The 20,691-nt window shown below is 40.7% G+C and overlaps 1 protein-coding gene across 2 annotated transcripts in view; it reads right to left on the bottom strand.

Moving 5' to 3' along the window:
* doc2b (double C2-like domains, beta) overlaps window positions 1-20,691 on the bottom strand; it is a 245,734-nt gene that overhangs the window by 118,391 nt on the left and 106,652 nt on the right. For both annotated transcript variants that reach the window (XM_050034470.1, XM_050034479.1), the window contains exon 2: window positions 18,508-18,587. In XM_050034470.1, coding sequence (XP_049890427.1) covers window positions 18,508-18,587 — 80 coding nt within the window. The remainder of the gene's footprint in view (window positions 1-18,507; window positions 18,588-20,691) is intronic.

Genomic DNA, 20,691 nt, shown 5'->3' with positions numbered 1-20,691 from the left:
GAAACTACATTCATGCTCTGACAGCTAAAGGAGCTAAACATTTTGAAGTTTGTGGATGGTAGGAAAAGGCGAAACGTGGATTTATGTAAAAAAAGTTTCTGAACAAGAACCGGAATTAGTTCAATACGCATTATATTAAAAAGGACACAGCGCTGCCTATCGAGGCACAGTCAAAGGTACTTCAGAAATTAGATTTTCTCTTCTGGATGTATACTCAGACAAGATGAGAAGTCCGACTTGACTGATCAGCCGAGCTATGAGCTTAGCTTGACTACTGCGTGCATGTAAATGTACAGAGTGATAGCCGTAGCCAGAGTCATTATATTTTTAGGTTGTCTGTCCATACATCCATGTGTCCGTCCCATTCTCGTGAATGCGATATCTCCAGAATGCCATGAAGGAATTGCCTAACATTTGGCACAAACATCCACTCAATGGTGAAGGTACAATGGACAACCTTTTTGTGCACGGATGTTCTAAATAAATTTATATTTTTTTGCATTGATCTCAGCCTTTTGTGACTGCCCAGCGCAGTTGTATTGGTGTGCGGGTATCTCCTCTGCCGTCCTTTCCAGAAACGTACAATGCCAACATCTTTTCTGCTAATTGGGTTGCTTTTATATCATCATTTAAACAGATGGAAAAGCCCCTGCATTGTGTTGTATAAAAAACAGTTATGATCATGTTTGCTCCGAATGCTATATGTGTTCCTGCTTGTATAAATATTCTGAAAAATAACATCAACTCTCCTGTGGCTGGCTGATACAGTGACACTGAGTAGCAAACAGCCCGCAGAGGATCAGTGCCTTGATCTATATTGGCATATTCATGATAATGAGTCAGGATTGTCATTACAGAAGTTGGATATCTTAGCTTTGGGTACAATTAATTATTGACTTTGTAGTTCTTAAGCCGAGTCCTCCCATTTTCTCCTCTTTTCGTAGGATGACTGAGCTGTAAAGAGAGAATTCTTGGCACAAATCTATTTTCAAGCTGATTTGGCTTGAATATTGTATCTGTGCACAGCTGAGAAGCCACAATATGAGTTATCTGGTCTGGTGTGTCTCACCCCAACATCCCGCTCCAACTTGAAATTAAGTGTGACACAAAGAAAGGGCCATTTACCTTGTAGCTTTAAAATGAGTGACATTATTGAGTATTAACCTACTGTAATCATGGGAAAACCTCTATTGATGTCTGACGTGTCGGAGACGGGACCGTGAGTCATCCTGTACAATTCAAAGAAATCTCACCAGGAGAAACTACGACGTGAAAGTAAAACACCCTAAAGGCTGAGATTTAGACCAACCTCCTTTATCTGTGCTTGATTCCACACAGCCGGCACAGACAGGGACCATATAGAGGAAGTGCTGTTGGCTCTGAGCTATCTCTGTCCCTCTGACTGTCTACATGCATGTACGCCCTTTTAAATCAATTAAACCCCATTTCAAGGGGCCAAATTGACTTATTTCCATCATGTGAGCCATTACAATGGATGTGGCCTGATTCACTTACTGCGGCTAGCAGCCTGTGAAGATGGTAAAGCTGTAGCTGGAGTGATGTCAGCAAGGTGAAACTGTAAGTTTAAGGGGAACTTTGGTATTTTTAAACCTGGGCCCTGTGTTTCAGTGTCCCCATGTGCAGAATGCTGCAACAGGCAGCAACGAAACAGGCTACAATCCCAGCCAACATTCGTATGTGGGGCCCCTGTGGGTAGTATATCAACCTGGTTTCACTCCAAAGTCATCGAAATGTGGTGCTTAGGCCGTGACTTGCAGCGTCAGACATAGACGAAAAAAGCTGTCCTTTAACGTCAGCATGATACATGGCAGTAATAATTTAATGGTGCCTGGCAGCATCAGGGGGAAACGTGGCGGGACAAGAACGAAAGTTAAGGCGGCGTAAGTCTGACTGGGGCGGGCAAGCCAAACCCTGTTCTTTTTTCCTGAACCTAACCACTTGCTTTTGTTGTTAAAGGAAAAAAAAAAAAGTAAATTTGCCGTGTTGTACCAACGTAGTGCTTTTGAAAGAGACTATATAAATGGTGAATTTCAGTTTTCAGTGAATTTCAGTGAATTTTTGTATTTTGAAAGAGGACAATGCATGTAACAGGCAGAACTTGAAATGGCGTCCCAGAACGTCAACGACCAACACACCCAGAGTACCTTTCATGTCTTATCTGGACGTGGAAAGTCCATGACCAAATGACGATATGCGAGGTCGGAGTGAGAATGCGTATGAATGAGTAAATGGGCTGAAAAATGGGCCCTTTATGGGACTGTCTACGGGTTCCATATTGGCCCCATGACAGTTGCTCACATGGGTGGGTTTACCCAAGTGGGCCCCAGATAAGATGCCCACTTTGGACCCATACCCACTTTGCATCCAGGTAGCCCCAGAATGACCCATATGGGGCCCACTTGGGCAAACCCATCCATGTGTGCAATTGGCATGGGGCCAATATGGAACAGGTGGACAGTCCAATATAGGGCCCGTTTTCAGTCCATTTAATACCAACATGGGCAGCCTGCCACAATAAAAACATCTGCCGCCACGCATTGATGTTTTTATTTTCCGAGCTGGACCTTTGATAAGTAGTGCTATCGGATGACCATTCAGCTATTCATTCCACCACACTGTCGGAGTGCAGAGCGTACTCTTGGCACAGACGGAGCAGCAGTTTGCCAGTGAAAGTGAAACTTATCTTTTCATTGCGCTGGGTCTAAAAGTTGGCATTCACTCGCCTCTTCAGCAGCTGCTCCTCTCATTAATTGATTTGATCTGATCAGCTGTGATTGAATCAACTGCTCAATTATCCACCCTGCACGACTCAAACTCCACAAACTGCTGCTGAGGAAAAAAGGAACTCATATAAGGTCCACCTGCGCTGCGTTCAAGGGCCAGTAAAAACCTCAGAATTTAGAGAAGGCACACAGAATGGTAAAACAGAGTCAGTTAATAATAATAACAATAACAATGATGATGATAATATTAAAGTTTGCTGACCCCCTCCCACCTCCACCCCTGCTATTGGGGTACAATTTATCAGGGTACAATGTATATTGTAAAATACAGAAGAGGAAAACACCAGCATGTACACATTTTGTATGGCACATACATAAATTATTTTATAAAGTTCTCTGGTTGAATAGCCGTCATACATACAACCAGTAAACACATCTGATATGTAGCAGTTCATGCTCACCTGACAACGTTACAGAAAAGACCCTTCAGAGAAACATTTTTCCGTACCTTTCAGTCCTTTCTGTAATGTCAGACACTCATATTAACAATCTGATGCTGTCGGGGGGCAAAAAAAAAGCACTTTTATTGGACATAAAATGACAAGGAGCACCTTCCCTGAGTGGTTATATTGTCACCTGTTTCAGACGGCTAAAGCCCTCACTCTCCTTTCTGGGCTTTTTGTGCTTGTTCCCAGTCGTTACTTTAACATAAAGATAGTGGAATTCCCCTTTAGGACTCAATTTGCAAAAGTTAATATCTGACCCTGAAATGTTAGGCTGTAGTTACTGTTATAATAAGCTATCATGTTGGCTACTAAATTAAACACAGCACTGAAGGCTGCCCTTCGTTTCATTGAATGCAACTCAGTAGGGGGTCCCTGCTCCGTTTCTCGTTCAGCTAAGGGGTCCTTGACCTGAAAAACATTCAAGACCCCCAATATATTCTTTACTGTGAGAAAATATTAAATAGCCTGATGCTGACAACGCAACATGACACATCAACATGACACATCATATATATTATTATATCTATATATATATATATATATGTATGTATATATATATATATATATATATATACATACAGTATATATATATAAAATTGCCTAATATTACTGGCTACTTAAGTCATGATGTACTGAATATGAGATGTTACAGGGTAGGGCTGTCAGAACGAACTTCGCTATTCGAAAACAATTCGAATTGTTGTAAAAATAAGCATATTCGAAGTTGGAATATTTGACTTCCGGTATGACGCAACACCCTGGACACACCGGACGCGAAACTGAAGCGCAGTGCCCAGCAGCGGAGGCAGTTTTCAATCGGCACCCATGTTAACCTATCTGACTGACACAGGCCGCTGAGCAGAGCGGAGCGCCCGCGGAGGCTCGCGCACTGCAGTGCTTCAGTTCGGCGTCTGGTGTATTTTTCACATGAGCCGCGAGCGCTTCTGTCAAGCTGGATAGAGCAGATCGTACCAAACAAACTCAAAAAAACGAGTACTGACGGGAACAGAGTGGAGTGGAGTCGATGTTTAACCGCGCGGAGAGCGCAGGAGAAATGCACCTGCGAGTACACTTGCAGGACTAACACGTCCAGTGTGTCCAGGTGAAAAATGCCTGCTTGTCTTTTTAGACAGGGAGTTTTCTTCTTGAGACTTACAGTAGCAATGTATGTAATTGTTTGAATGAACCAACATATTTGCTTCTCCATTAAACATCATTGCTTGAATATTTCTGGCCTCATATTGTATCTATTCTATTTATCAATATATCTGGCCTAATATTTCTATTTCCCTTCTTGAAGTTTTAAATTGAGTTGGTAAAACTAGTGTTTTGCAAATGTTACACAACAGATTTGATTGGAATGCCCTCTAGTGGATGCATGATGTAATTGGCATCCTGTAGAATTCCCAAATAAGCTGGTATATATATGTGTATATAATGAGCTAAAAAAACACATTAAAAATTCGAATATTATTCGAATTTTTAACATAAAAAACATTAAAAATTCAAATCTGATTTTGGGGGGAGATTGACAGCCCTATTACAGGCAACAGGCCGCAACTGTGGCAGTAGCTGAAAGCGACTGTATGCTACACAATGACTGAATATTTCTTCTTCAGCTGTCAGCAGAGCTTTTATAGACGGCTGCAAAGAGGTTAAATGTCTCTGGTAAATAAAGCAATACATTTATCGTAATAGACATGAAATAAGTAGCTAAATAGCCACTTACTGGTGACTATTTTCTGAATGGTTTTTATATGTGATTGATAGATGCCAAGATTGTCACAGCTCCACCATTTGTGCCCACACCAGAAGCTTAATTAAAACACTAATGTCACTGTCATGTCTTTGGTTTAAATGAGCACCAGTTCTCCTCCCCCGTCAATGATTCGCTTGGTAGGTCAGTGTGAATATAAAAGCTCACTACAACAAAGAAAATACCCCCATGAGACAACATATATCATGTGGTTTTATCCCACAATGTGAAAAAAAGATTACCAGGATAAAAGACATTAACACTAGTAATAATAGTGATCATGATGGTGATACTAATAATCCAATCAAATCAAATATATTAGTAAAGCATGTGTGAAAACAACCAGAGTGTTGAACAACAAAATAGGTAAAATAACATAACATGGTAACAGCAAAATGTAAGAGAAATGACACAACGAACTCAAAAACATTCACAAATAAACAAGTAAAATAAAATGGAGCACAGAATAATAAGATCTGAAATTAGAATATATAAGGTTACAACAGAAACCTAAGGACAATCAAAGGTCTTCGAAGCCAGGAAAAATCCTGAAATATAAATCCCTAAAGGATCAATTCCAAGAATTAAAATGCTTTTTTGTGGAGACTTTATTGTCTCCACTATTTATTGTTTCTTTTCTGTAAAATAAAAGTAAATAAAAGCTTCGTTTTCACTGAGGGAAATGTTTTCAGCTTACAAAATTGGACAGAAGGTCTGTGTCGCTGTAACATGTAGTTACGTTTCTGGGGAGGTGCATGTCAGGTTACGGCGTAGGTTACAGCGTAGGTTATGGCGTAGGCTCTATGTTGCCCTTGGTGGTTTGCTATACCCCAGATGAAGTTGGAAGGGCCGAATAAGAGCACTTCTGCCTCACTGTCATTTAACTGAAGACAGTTTTTTGCCATCCAAGATTTAACATCTTGGATAATTAAGAAAAAAAATAAGAAGATTAAGAATAAACAGTATTTTTATATAGCGCATTTCTACACATTACAAAGTGCTTTACAAAATAAAATAAAACCAACAGGGCAGAAAAAATGAGAATAAGGCCAAAGATGAAGTCTCTGAATTTGTTCTATGGTGTAAAGAAGAAGTCATTTTACCTTTTAAGAGTGGCCTTCATTAAAAAATCAAAAGGTAATTATCAAATACTTCTCAAGCTGTTGACATGTCAAGGTGAAGGCTTTAATTAAATGTTAACAAGAGAGTCTATGGGCTATTTGTCCCACTACCTTCGTCCTCATTGCATGGTTCAGAGACCTTCATTTCCAATTACAAATTAGCTCCAAAGTAGATTATCAAGTACTGTTAGTAGGAGACCCACAGACCTCCTACTCTATGTGTATATGTCATCCATTTTTAGTATTTTCCTGGTCAGTACATGTTAAGGCTCATTTATGTAACAGGTCAATTGTACAGCAGTAACGTGTCACAAAGTCAAATGTACATTTGTAATATTAAGTATTATAAATACATTTGTTTCAGTTGTTATCACCTGACACGTTTAGACCTCCATAGACAATATGTGGAACATTTGATACTCAGTTTCTGTACCCCTGTGTTCACCTTTGGGGGTACCCCACCTACACTGAACAAAAATATAAACGTAACACTTTTGTTTTTGCTCCCATTTTTCGTGAGCTGGACTCAAAGATCTAAAACTTTTTCTACATACACAAAAGACCATTTCCTTTGAATATTGTTCACAAATCTGTCTAAATCTGTGTTAGTGAGCACTTCTCCTTTGCCGAGACAATCCATCCCACCTCACAGGTGTGGCATATCAAGATGCTGATTGGACAGCATGATTATTGCACAGGTGTGCCTTAGGCTGGCCACAATAAAAGGCCACTCTAAAATGTTCAGTTTTATCACACAGCACAATGCCACAGATGTCGCAAGTTTTGAGGGAGCGTGCAATTGGCATGCTGACTGCAGGAATGTCCACCAGAGCTGTTGCCCGTGAATTGAATGTTCATTTCTCTACCATAAGCCGTCTCCAAAGGCGTTTCAGACAATTTGGCAGTACATCCAACCGGCCTCACAACCGCAGACCACGTGTAACCACACCAGCCCAGGACCTCCACATCCAGCATGTTCACCTCCAAGATCGTCTGAGACCAGCCACCCGGACAGCTGCTGCAACAATCGGTTTGCATAACCAAAGAATTTCTGCACAAACTGTCAGAAACCGTCTCAGGGAAGCTCATCTGCATGCTCGTCGTCCTCATCGGGGTCTCGACCTGACTGCAGTTCGTCGTCGTAACCGACTTGAGTGGGCAAATGCTCACATTCGATGGCGTCTGGCACGTTGGAGAGGTGTTCTCTTCACGGATGAATCCCGGTTTTCACTGTTCAGGGCAGATGGCAGACAGCGTGTGTGGCGTCGTGTGGGTGAGCGGTTTGCTGATGTCAACGTTGTGGATCGAGTGGCCCATGGTGGCGGTGGGGTTATGGTATGGGCAGGCGTATGTTATGGACAACGAACACAGGTGCATTTTATTGATGGCATTTTGAATGCACAGAGATACCGTGACGAGATCCTGAGGCCCATTGTTGTGCCATTCATCCACGACCATCACCTCATGTTGCAGCATGATAATGCACGGCCCCATGTTGCAAGGATCTGTACACAATTCCTGGAAGCTGAAAACATCCCAGTTCTTGCATGGCCAGCATACTCACCAGACATGTCACCCATTGAGCATGTTTGGGATGCTCTGGATCGACGTATACGACAGCATGTTCCTGCCAATAACCAGCAACTTCGCACAGCCATTGAAGAGGAGTGGACCAACATTCCACAGGCCACAATCAACAACCTGATCATCTCTATGCGAAGGAGATGTGTTGCACTGCGTGAGGTAAATGGTGGTCACACCAGATACTTACTGGTTTTCTGACAGCCCCAGACCCCCCCAATAAAGCAAAACTGCACATTTCAGAGTGGCCTTTTATTGTGGCCAGCCTAAGGCACACCTGTGCAATATTCATGCTGTCTAATCAGCATCTTGATAAGCTACACCTGTGAGGTGGGATGGATTATCTCGGCAAAGGAGAAGTGCTCACTAACACAGATTTAGACAGATTCGTGAACAATATTTGAGGGAAATCTTTTGTGTATGTAGAAAAAGTTTTAGATCTTTGAGTCCAGCTCACGAAAAATGGGAGCAAAAACAAAAGTGTTGCGTTTATATTTTTGTTCAGTGTATAAAGGAGTGTCCATAAAAGAGGTAAGCGACATTGCTCTTGTAGTAATTTCCGTGTTTTAGCGCTAAGTTCATTTTTCAGCCTAAACTTATTGTATAAAATGCCAACATATTCCTGTGTCACTTAATTTGTGTAGGGGCTCGAGTTAATATGGTTTGAATTGACAGAGAATTTCGTTTTACCTCTTGCTGTCAGGTATGTTTTCTGTGTTTCATTGTACTGAATTGAATGTAACATGGCCGCCGTTTTGGGGTCATCCCTGGGTCATCCCTATTCTCCGCTTACCACCCAAAAAGGTTCTATGTTTCCTGGGTTCTATGTTCCCTGCTCAACCAAATAGGGTTCTATGTTTCCTGCTTGGTTGAGCGGGGAACATAGAACCTGGGAAACATAAAGCCTTTTTTGTGTAAGCGGGGAACATACAACCTTTTTTGCAGGGTTAAGTGGGGAACATAGAACGCGGGAAACATAGATACGCTCCCGCCGTTTTGCTGTTGTACTCCATGGGAGAGGAGCTGGAGTTTATATGGTCATAATTGACGGAGGATTTTGTTTATACCTCTTGCTGTCAGAGTTGTCAGGAATAACTGTAGCTTGCCTCCAAAGATATCCACCGTCTGGGCCTCTTCATATCAACACGATGCAGACAACACTAGAGTGCACCAGTTACATTTATACTCGTTTAATGTGCTAAAACAAATATGTCTGTTTTAAACATTGTAAATGCCACTGCCCTCATACCTTCATGCTTTCTTCATGATGGCATAAATACAGCCAAAAAATGGTACTAGAGGGGAGACTCAAAAGTTTCTCGCAAGGAACAAGGCCATGGTGGAGTAGGTTGTAATATTGTACATTTGAATGGAGGCAATATTGTAGACAGCAGTGGTCTGTGCAGCTATTATATACGTCCTGACATGTGGACGGAGAATTATTTTCTTTTTTAATACCTTTTATTGTCATCATATCATTTCATGAAACTTACGATTGACATAAAATGATAAAAAGAAATAGATAACAACAACAGTTATGGTACACGTTTGAATTTTAAAGTATGTTCTCGTAATTTTGGTGTCATAGCATAATTCTTTTGATTCCATTGCCTTGCTCAAGGACACCTTGGTAATGCCCAGGAGGCGAACTGGCACCTCTCAAGCTACCAGTCCACACTACATCCGTACAGGGATTTCAACCGATGATTCTCCGGTTCCTAAGCCAACTCCCTATGAACTGAGCTACTGTTGCCCCACTTTTTTGTCACTATATATTACATTTTCATATATTACAGATTCATCCTGTTCCACCATAATTTAAATTTGTTGTCATCTTCTACAGTTGTATCTCGCTTGGACTATGCCAGGGGTTCTTAACCTTTTTGACCTTGGGGCCCAACTTTTCTAGTACAATGTGGCCCGGGGCCCATCCAGATATTAACATGTTTAATTGATCTTACTCTTGGTTTGATTTGTATTCAATAACTAGATCAAATACATTTCCAATTAATAAGCTAAAAACGTATCAAATAAATTACATGATACAATGTGATCATCACAGAAACATTTATTTATCATGTGGATATAAATCTACACCTCTGTCAAGATGCCGAACAGGCTAACAATTCATGGGACAAATGTGCTACAAGAACATATTTGACAACAATTTTAAAGGCTCAAGTTACAGCAAAAAGGATGGCCTCTCAAAAAACTGATAAGGAAAATTAGAAATTTGACAAATAATATTATGTGGTGATAAATCCATTCAAAATAATAAAAGTTTCAAATTAAATAAATAACATTAAATAAAATAGAAATAAAGTGCAAATGAAACTATAGCTTATAATCACCAAGTTTATAAATAAATAAAAAAAATAGATAGTTACAATACTCAGTTACAATACAGCCTCGCACCACTTGGTGGCGGTAATGTGTCAGTCAGTTGTTTAACAGTTAAACAACTGACTGACACATTACCACCACCAAGTGGTGCGAGGCTGTGTTGTAACTGAGTGTGTCAACATAACAGTATGCTGCCCTCGCGGCCCACAGGTGCAAAACTGAATTTGTTTCGCGGCCCTCTAGGTGGCGCTCGCGGCCCACACTTGGGCCGTGGCCCCATGGTTAAGAATCCCTGGACTATGCTACACTGCCTCCACGATCTCTGGTAGCACTGCTCCGTTTTGTCTGTATGCGTAAGCTTTCAGAAAATGTGCACAAATCCGGACAAAATGAACGCAGTGTATGGACTGAAGGCTCTGCCTGTCTCCGTCTCCATATCTACCGTTCATAGCATAAATAAGCTCTTATGATAAGCCCCTGACACTTTGGACCCCAGGGCCCCTGTGCCCAGTAGGCTTGTTCATCAATCCATTCATGTACATATGTTGACCTTTATTTTACATTTCAACAATGCTGTGGTTAATGTCTGGTTAGGTAATGCACAAAAATGGTGGTTATGATTAGGAAAAGATCATGTTTTGGCTTAAAATACCTGCTTTTTGTGGCAAACTCTATAGTGTAGATGACCTGGCCTAAACTCTTATTGCGTGAATATATGGTGTGCGTGATCTGACATAAACTTATTATAATCCTGACTCAACTTCAGCTAAATGATCTGTCAAGCAATTTTTCTCTGAGCTGGTTGTCTGAATAATAGGAAAACAGTAGCTTAAGTGACAGGAAACACCTTTTAATGTGTATTGGAAAGCTGGTCTCGCTAGTAAACCCTCAAATGTCCAGTCCTGTGGTTTGTGTCTCTATGCTATGCCAACTCCCAGCAGTAAACACAGCGCATCCCGAAAAACAAAAAAACACACAAAAAAAACCAAACACTTTTTGTAGCATCATTCCAGCAGGAATCACAGTGATGTCTCAGTAAAAACAGCCACTTTTCGTAGCACCATTCCAGCTGAAAAACACAGCAATGTCTTGGTAAAAAAAAACTTTTGTTGGACCATCCCTGGTGCACAAAGCAGTTTTATTGTTTGCTGGTCTTGAACAGTGGTCTGCAGCTTGGCAGGTGTCTCACCTTGGTGTCACCCATACTCCACCGCCAGATAACAAAGTCAGGTCATATACTTAATCACTTTTGAAACACTGATATGATATGATGAAATGTGCAAATGAAATGTACAATGCCAACATCATCTTCTGGCGTGTGGGCTGAATATTGACAGTTTCTCAGTATCCTTAAAAACTTAGCTAAAATGTTGGGCATTGCATAAACACAAACATCTTGTTTCCCTGAACATTAATGAGTGAATTATTTATTGGAACAAGGAACAGCACCTTACTATTGTGCTTTTGTTATTTAGTGTGCGGAAATGAGGATAAGAGAGGTACAGTGAATTACTCATTCCATCCTTTTCAATTATACAAAGCATTAAAAAAAAAGAAAAACACAAAGTGACTGAAAATTATATATAATTCACTTTGTAATAATAGAGCAGAAAGAGAAATGAGAAAGTGAAAATATAGAGGTGATGATTGGCAGCTTAATTGAAGGGCAAAAATGCAGGTAACATTTTGTCTGTTGTGCTGGGTGGGTGAATGAGGGGCAATGAAAGACAGTGGACACATTAAAATGTATAAGATGTAGGAAGGCTTCCTGCTGCTGAATCAAACTGCAGAACTATTATGCTCTCAGCATACATACATCAGCACATACCAGTATATACTGTATATGCTCTCATTATGCTGGAGAAAGCTGCAAACCACCAAACTTTTTAAGTCTTTAAAGTAGGTAATAAGGGTATTTAAATTACACTGATTGTTTTGAGTTTTTAGAGAGGGGACTTAAGAAGGATCCCAGAGGGACTCCACAAGTAGATAAGGACAATGAGAACTGCTCATAATGTCGGAGAAGTTCTGACTGTAAGAGCAACAAGGCGGTGCTGCAGATAGTGAATAAATTCGGCTTGTGGTTATCAGAACGCCACCACACACTGTGGCACAGGTGAGGTCTGTTTAAATCTGAGAAACATTTCAGTCCAGTTGTCACAGAAATTGCATTCACATTGGAAATTTCTCCAACAAGTGTTATACATCCAGTGCCAACATTCACTGTCAATGCGGAAAGTAATGAGCTCTTTATGTGGCAAGGCAGAGGACAAATGCATGAGAGTCTGGATGGTGAATGAGTTAAACCTATAATTATGATCCTTCTCCAATCTTAACCAAGTTAAATTACCATAACCATAATCTTCCTTGAACCTTAACCATATTTACCTTATCTTAAAGGAAAACTCAGATTTTACACATCAGAGTCTGTTTACAGGTCTTGGGGTTAAAGACTACAAATTTGACAATTAAAACAATCTGAGGATAAAAGGCTTGAGATTGAGTGGTCAGGTTGCATAGACCCTTTCACTGTTAGTAAACAGTATGATGGTATTTTTGGTGGGCAGGGCTTAGCTGGAGGCAAATCAATTCTCAGACATTAGCTAGCATCATCAAGCAAATTCTGTTGGCTTGTTTTTAACAGTGGAGGAAGATGATGTGAGTGGTGCATTCAGAAATACTCATTCCAAGTGCTGGAGCGCACTCTGGCACAAACTGGACTGTTTGTAAATTCAGAATGTACCGTTCCGTTATCCAGAGCACCACACCGACGGAGCAGCAGAGCGCAGAGCGGAGTGAATGTGTGATTAACTTGACTGTTCGTTAATTCATGTAGAAATGTAAGGCTCTGGGGTGTCGGTGGCTTAGTGGTAGAGCAGGCGCCCCATGTACAAGGCTGTTGCTGCAGCGGCCCGGGCTCAAATCCAGCCTGTGGCCCTTTGCTGCATGTCATCCACTCTCTCTCTCACCCCTTCACACTTACCTGTCCTGTCCATTAAAGGCAAAATGGCCCAAAAAATATCTTAAAAAAAAGAAATATAATGCTCCATTTCTTCGACTAACGGGTCACTCATTTTAGTGTAGTGTCTGACTTTGCGAACGCACCATGTCAGGTCACTCACTCTTCAGGACTGAGAGTGTTACTTGAATAAGTTAACACTGCCCAACGGGACCAGACTGGCTGACCTGTATGCTCTCACTCAGTGGATGGATGATTTGACAGGATTGCAGACACTTGACTGGTTTCCTCCAGTTTTGTTTTGCTATTGAAGCTAACGTTAGCTAATGTGCTTAAAAGTTAGCGTTACAGAGAAATCCACGTTAGCTAATGTGCTTAAAAGTTAGCGTTACAGAGAAATCCAATATTCCTCTTAATACCTCCCCAGTTTCTGATGAGGTGGACATGATAACCCTTAATACACATAACGTTATTCATCCCTACAACAGGAAATACTTTCCCCCTAACCTAATATGAAGTGTGCGCTGCACATGTGAGCATTTCTGATGATCACCTCTGTCCAGTCCTTTCGTCTTATCACATTTAACCATAATTGTCTTTGTTTTTGTTGACAGGCATTGACAGCTGGTTCTGAGCCATGACTCCTCCTATTCTGGCTCCCAATAACACAATAAGACCACATTTGAAGACTCCTATGTAGCCTGCAGCCCTGTGATGCCAAATCGTGATTTGCCTCCAGCTAATAAAAAATTAGCCTCTCTCCCACGGCTACACGTAGTTTCTATCAGGTTTCTATCCATCTGCCAAGAAATGTACTTCCTTGCATTGGACAAGAGAGGCATCATCTGATCAACTGATGCACAATTCTCAGTGCTGTTGGCAGCTGCAATCCATTCTTTGTGAATTCACCCCTCAGAGTACTGAGGCTAACAACAACCACAACCTGTTTAAAACAAACCAATAAAAAGGCATTAGACCCGGTTTAAGTCTTGGGTTTTTCCATTTTGAGTACATCACCTGGATTAAGATTAATTAATCAGGCGGAACTGTATATAGAAATACGCCCCTCTGCCTTTCCCACATTTGACATATTCTTTTGATGATAATTTAATTCAGTGGCCTTTTGCACCCTGTTTTAACCTCCTTTGTTTGCTTAAGTTTTATTGTCTGGTGACCTTTTGTCCGTTTCAATGCACAACATTTTTTTTTCTGACCAAATGCCAACAGGGCTATGATAACATAAGCATTGTACATGTGATCTATCACTGCTTAATACATATAAAACCCTGTCCTCACAGCACACTCTAACCAGCTCAGCAGGCACCAGTATCAGAATGTAGTGTTTAACCTTCTCCCATTCTTCCACAAGCCAGGATCTATAAGATCTAATCAGAGAAAGCTTAGCTGAGGTTCGCTCAGTCACAGTTGCTATTGAAGAGACTACAGCTTTGGCAACAGAAGCAACAGAAAAAAAAATCTGTGGTTAGAAAGAAAAATAAGGGATTTAAGCAAACAAATTAAATAATGGAAATGGGTACATACAGTATCTGAGAGAGAAAAATAATTTTCTCTGGTTGGCTAGGCAGCAGCCGAAGTCCAGAAGCAGAGCAGTATAGAAAATAACCACCATAAATCAAGATGGCCTGATGCCCACTCTGCTGTCCAACACTCCTGCCAAGACTGGCTCCTCTGATGCCCACTTTCCTTCCCACCAGCCATTCAGCAGACAGATAGGATGAGTTATAGCTGCTGACGGCAGCCGTGGCTGTCAGAACCACCGCTTCATCACAACAAACTCAGGAGAGGAAATCACAGAGGACGACACCCCTGGACTTTTATTTATTGTGTATTGGATCAAAATAGTATTTTTTTATTATTAACAAAAATAGATATGGTTACAGTCTGCCTCCAATATGCTGGATATTTATGTATTGATTTAATAATTTATCAGTGCTAATCTGGTTGCCTGTAGAAAGCCTGTGATCAGTATTAATGTAGCTGCAGCATTAATCTACTAGTGCCCCATGACGTACAGTAAAGACCCTTTGACCTCTTCAGCTTGGCTGCTCTTACAAACATAAATAAATACATAATTAAGTACATAAAAATAGCACATGAATGAAAAATGAAGAAAATGTTACATTTAGGATTGTATTTACTTTCTGCACTGTAATAGCTAATAACTAAAAAATTGTATTGGCAAGGCAATTTAACTTAATCACAAACGCATTGAATATTAGCATCAATAAAAGGAATTATGTAATAAACAATCATAAATGTCGAGCAAACTGTATGAAAACATTGTATAGATACAGTTTGTATTCATGGGAACATCCTTTGACGCTGAGGGGCGAACAGTGTATTTGCAACTATGCTCAAGAATTGCTGTGTGGCTCTTAACATGTCAATCAAACTTAAAAATCAAGAGTTGAAGGGGTGTTTTTCACCACTAAAAGTGCTTGTTTTGCCACTGACAGGCTCAGATTGTTAACATAAAGGATCCCTAAAGAGATAGACCCTTTTTGTTAAAAACTAAGGGTGCTTTCAGACCTAGAGTTGTCTTGCTTTGGTCTGAATCAGGGACTAATTTTGTTACAAAGTTGTATAATTGCCTAGAGTTGGTTAATGTTCTCACAGCAGCATTTAAAAGTGGACCAGATCAAATGCCTTGTGTGAGAAAGCTGCTCTTGATTGGTCAGAATTTCCATGTGGGAAAAATCCAGGAAGTAAACCAAACGTTGAAGAAGAGTACACTTGCAAGATAAATGTGACACTTTCTAATGTCACAATGGAGGGACAACTACGCAGGTTGATTTTAGCGCTGCTCATCGTGGACTATATTGCTGTCATTGTTCATTTTAGTCAAACCATACAGTTTGAAAACGAGGCGCGGCTCCAACTAGAAAACAATGTTTTGATGCATTGGATGTGCTGAATGTGCATTTTTGTTTTTTAAGATATTTTTTGGGGCTTTTTAGCCTTTAATTGATAGGACAGACAAGCGTGAAAGGGTTTTTTTTAAACCAAACAGCCCCAAAATCACTAGTGGTCAAAATGTACTCAATATAGAGTACACTTAAACTGATATTGATGTTTTTGGGATTTGCTGCTAACCCTCATCAACAACAGTACATTTCTTATTTTCTGTGTCCGCACTGCTGCCTGTTTCTTTAGAATGGGTGCGTGTCTACCGCGACGCACTGAAGGTGATCAAGTGAAAATGGCTAAGTACCTCATACAACCCCACTTCAAAAAAATCATACCTTTAACAGCAGCAGCTACATTTTAAACCTCTGCAGGCCGGCTTGAGTTTCATTGACAGCAGCTCAATATGAAGAGAAGCAAAGACAAAGGAGATCTGATTGGAATTAATTAATGAGGGGAATTAATGGGTGAGAAGAACAGGGTTTCCGTTCAAAAGAGAAACTCAACCAGTCAAGATTACTGCATGTTGTTGTACAATTTAAAATTATTTAAGAAATAATGCTCTTAATTTATCAGTAAAAAAGTAAAACATGCAGGAAGCAAACAGCAGCGCCGGAAAATTAACACATCCAACAGGAGCAGACTACAAAACAGATGGCCCTCTAATTGCAGTGTGATAAAGTATACATAAAACCATAGGAAATTAAACATAAAGGTCTGCTTTGATAACATGCTGTTTTTAATAAAGGCATCTCTTCAGTTGAGGTAGCTCTGCTTAGTGTTGAGATCACCATTCCGGCTGTTCTCACACATTTTTCGTATGTTTTCCTACAAAAAGCAATGCACCCAAATTAGGGCTGTCAAAATTGCTCAAAAATGACGTTAGAATATTCCTTCTAAAAATAACTCATAGGTTCAAACCATTCGAATATTTTTTTTTCCGCATTATGTCCACAAGAGGGCAAACTTATACAAGGAAACATACTTGTATATGTATTAATACAAGGAAACATAACTACTTGTAGGTATTTTTATTTCTACATAAACGTCTTTGAAAACATTTACATACCTACACATTAAAACACATAAAACAATTATAACATTACGTTATAAACGACCGCGGACCTCTCGCTCGCCCCACCTCTCTGACCCGTGGCCACACCGCCAGCGGAAGCGCTGCGAATAGCCTCGAAGCGCCGGACCGTGACCAGCTCGCGCCCTGCAGCGATCGTTTCGCGTTTCAGCGCGAGCCGCAAGCGAATGTGTCAAGCCGGGTGATGGAGACAACAGCTGGGAGCAGAACTGCTTGTCGACCAGCGTGGAGAAATGCGCGTCTGATGCCAACGCCCACTCGCAAAGAGGACAGCTGCGGTCACTTGTCTGTCCTATTTTTTTTTCTCTCCACAATCGAATATCAATTTTCACATTCGAAGGTCCATTTTTTTTCAAATTCGAATTTAAATTCGAATTTAGAATATTCGTTGACAGCCCTAACCCAAATTTGCATGTATCCCACGTATTTCGGAAGGCTGCGATCACGTGACTAATGCACTGACTGTAGTACACAAAGAAGTAGATACAAGGCAGTATTGATCCATGCTTTCATGTTGTTTACACCAAATTCTGACCCTACCATCTGAATGTGGCAGCAGAAATCCAGACTCATCAGACCAGGCAACGTTTTTCCAATCTTCTGTTGTCCAGTTTTGGTGAGCCTGTGTGAATTTGTAGCCTCAGTTTCCTGTTGTTAGCTGACAGGAGTGGCACCTGGTGTGGTCTTCTGTGCTGTAGNCTTTCATCCCCATTCTCATGCTCGGTTTGAACTTCAGCAGGTCGTCTTGATCATGTCTACATGCCTAAATGTATTGAGTTGCTGACACGTGATTGACTCATTAGCTATTTGTGTTGAAGAGCATTTAAACAGGTGTACCTAATTAAGTGGCTGGTGAGTGTATCATCTACTGGTTAAAGCTGCTTTATGGGAAGAAACACAGTTGGTTGGATGCACATTCGATGTGTGTTTTTCCGCAATATGCTTCAGAAATAATAAATGCTTTCTGAGATGAAAATAGATGTAAATATCTGTTTCACAGAGAACTGTGGGACGTGTTAAGTCGCTATTCCACGTCCTTTTTGCCAGTAACGTGTAGGCTGCTGCAAAAATATTCATGTCTGATAGTCATCTTATTGAATTTGAAAACATATTGAAAAAACTGTCACTTGGTTTATTTTAATCAGCCTTTTATCGCCAAGGTGGCCACAGATGTTTGTACAGTCAGTGATGATTAAAAGTGTAGCTAAATCTAAAGCAACTGCTATGATCATGTGTTACAGTTTGCTTATTTCATGACAGTATGTTCAGTATAACCAAAGGGCCTGAGGCTGATGTTGATAAAAACCGAGGTAAGTCTGTGTTAGAGAAACACTTGAATAGCAAGTTGACTGGGTTCACTAAAAATTCACACAGAATTTATCTTTAAAAATTGTAAAGTCATATCCAAGCAACAAGAATTGGCTGTAAATGTAGAGGCTGCACTTTAGCGTCATAATTAGCGTCATCATGGCGGCTCACCTTGGCTTTATTAATGGTGCAGTGCAGTGCATTGTTCTCCTGGTCATACTGCAAACTGAAGTCCAAGGTCCCCAGTGTAGCTGTAATGATAGAGAGGGAGAACAGAGAGAGAAGAAAATTAGTGGCACACGGACAGGCTCGCTGGGGAGAGAAAAAAAACCTGAAACGTGTCTGCCTGCTCTCATCATTTGAAAGAAAAGTCTTGATGGGAAATCTCAGGGCGTATATGGCATTGGCATGTCATAATAGCCATAACAATCAGCATAGAAATAATCACACAAGAAATGGACATTTACAATACTGGTAAATGGAGTTTTGAGTTTCATCAATGACTTCCTGTCTCTCTCTGTAGTGTTCGAGCTTAATTAAAGGAATACTTCAACCCCCAAATGATCATTTGTATTTCAGTTACTCAGCTGGTGTTGCGTTGAACTCATGGAGAAAACTTTTGTTTTTCTCACATGCGTCCGGGGAATAAAGAATCCAGAAGTCAAACATCAAAACTATCTCAAAACATCTGTTAACAAACTCTCACTCATCATGCTCCGCTACTGACCAGTGAACGGACCACAGTGTTTCTAGCTCCACCTCTTAGTACCAGCTCTGTGTGCTAGGTACCCCAACAGAGGGGTGACCAAAAATGGAGACAGTACAGAACGGTTCCATTGGTACCAGCCACAACTTTTCACTGTTGAAACGGAAAGAAAGTGTACTGAACTGAAATAAATCGTACTGTACTGCTCGGTGGAAATAGGGCCAAAGGTGGTCGTGCACCACTGTGACATGTGACCCCCCCAGAAGGTCATCAAGGAAACTTAGGGAGAAGTTTCTGTCTTCATCAGGCTCTTGCTCATGGACATCTAAAGAGGTAGGACGTCAAGCAGGAGGACCTGCTCTGAATGTGGCCTACTCCAGGCAGACACAGAACCTGAAGACCAGGGAAGTTAGTGCGCATGGCAGACAATCTGCAAACTAACTTCTCCAGCAACAAGGAGAGCCAAGTCGTTATGAGGTCAGGTCCCAACAGCCATGTAGTTGTTGGACCCTTGTCGGAGCTGGCTGATGCTATGTTATCATTGGCCGGTCTGTGTTAGAGGGGCGGGGCTAAGCCAAGGGTCAATTAGCCTTTAATGAAGTGCGCGTGTGCCTGCAATAACTTAGAAGATAATTTTGCAAAGTACAAAAAAATATTTGTTTGAGATCCTACTTCATGCTGATTAATACAGTTTATCTATGCTCATCCTGTCTGCAAAGTGCATCTGAAAAACCACCAGCCATCAACATCAACAACACAATTAGCCTTTAATCAATGGCATATGCAACAAAGAGTCCCACAAAAAAATCTCTTTGGTACTGTGTGCTTGAATTGTGGAGTAACCTGTTGCTCGTATATCTTGAAAGCTTATATACTGCTCACTTTTGACAAAACTGTTCACAAGATGGAGAGAAATAAGTGAAAGGAAAAAGATAAGAAACTAAAAGAAATACACACTGCAGCATGATGCTGTCAAGGGCGCTGGAAATAAAGGATATACTTTGCAAGTGGGTGGCACAAGTGCAAATGTTAAGTAGTTAAAATGGAGAAATAAATGGACATAATTCAATTGTTACATTTTAAATCGGCTAAAGGCATTTTATCATTAGTCCATCCTCACCGCTACACTGCATCAAACTAAGTGATTAGATTAAATCTTTGAATAAGTCCTTCAAAACAAGCAGTTAGGCAACTTCAGCTTATTAGAATGACGCTGCTTGGATCTTGCCAAAAAATAGAAAATATAACCACATTACTCCCGGCCTGAAATCCTTACACTGGCTACTTGTCACTTAGAATATTGACTTCAGAATCTTGATGCTTGTGTAAAAATCACTCTGTGGCACAGCCCCCAAATATGTCTGTGACATGCTTGTGACATATGAACCTCGTAGGACCCTGAGGACATCTAGGGCCGGCCTACTGACCGTCCCTAGAGTCAGAACAAATATTTACATAAACAGTAGATTGATTACACAGGAAGGTTAGGGTAAGGAGCAGTGTTGGGTAAGGGTTACTTTAAAAGTAATCAAAGTATGTTACTGCATTACTTTTTAAAAAAGTAACCAGTTACTTTACTGCGTTACTCCCTGAGTAAAGTAACTCAATTACTTTAAAAGTACTTCCAATGTTACTCCCTGAGTAAAGTA

This window comes from Epinephelus moara, chromosome 3, assembly GCF_006386435.1.
Source record: "Epinephelus moara isolate mb chromosome 3, YSFRI_EMoa_1.0, whole genome shotgun sequence".
Taxonomy (NCBI): domain Eukaryota; kingdom Metazoa; phylum Chordata; class Actinopteri; order Perciformes; family Serranidae; genus Epinephelus; species Epinephelus moara.
Note: the sequence above shows the minus strand (reverse complement) of the source record. Positions and strands in the feature narration are given on the sequence as shown.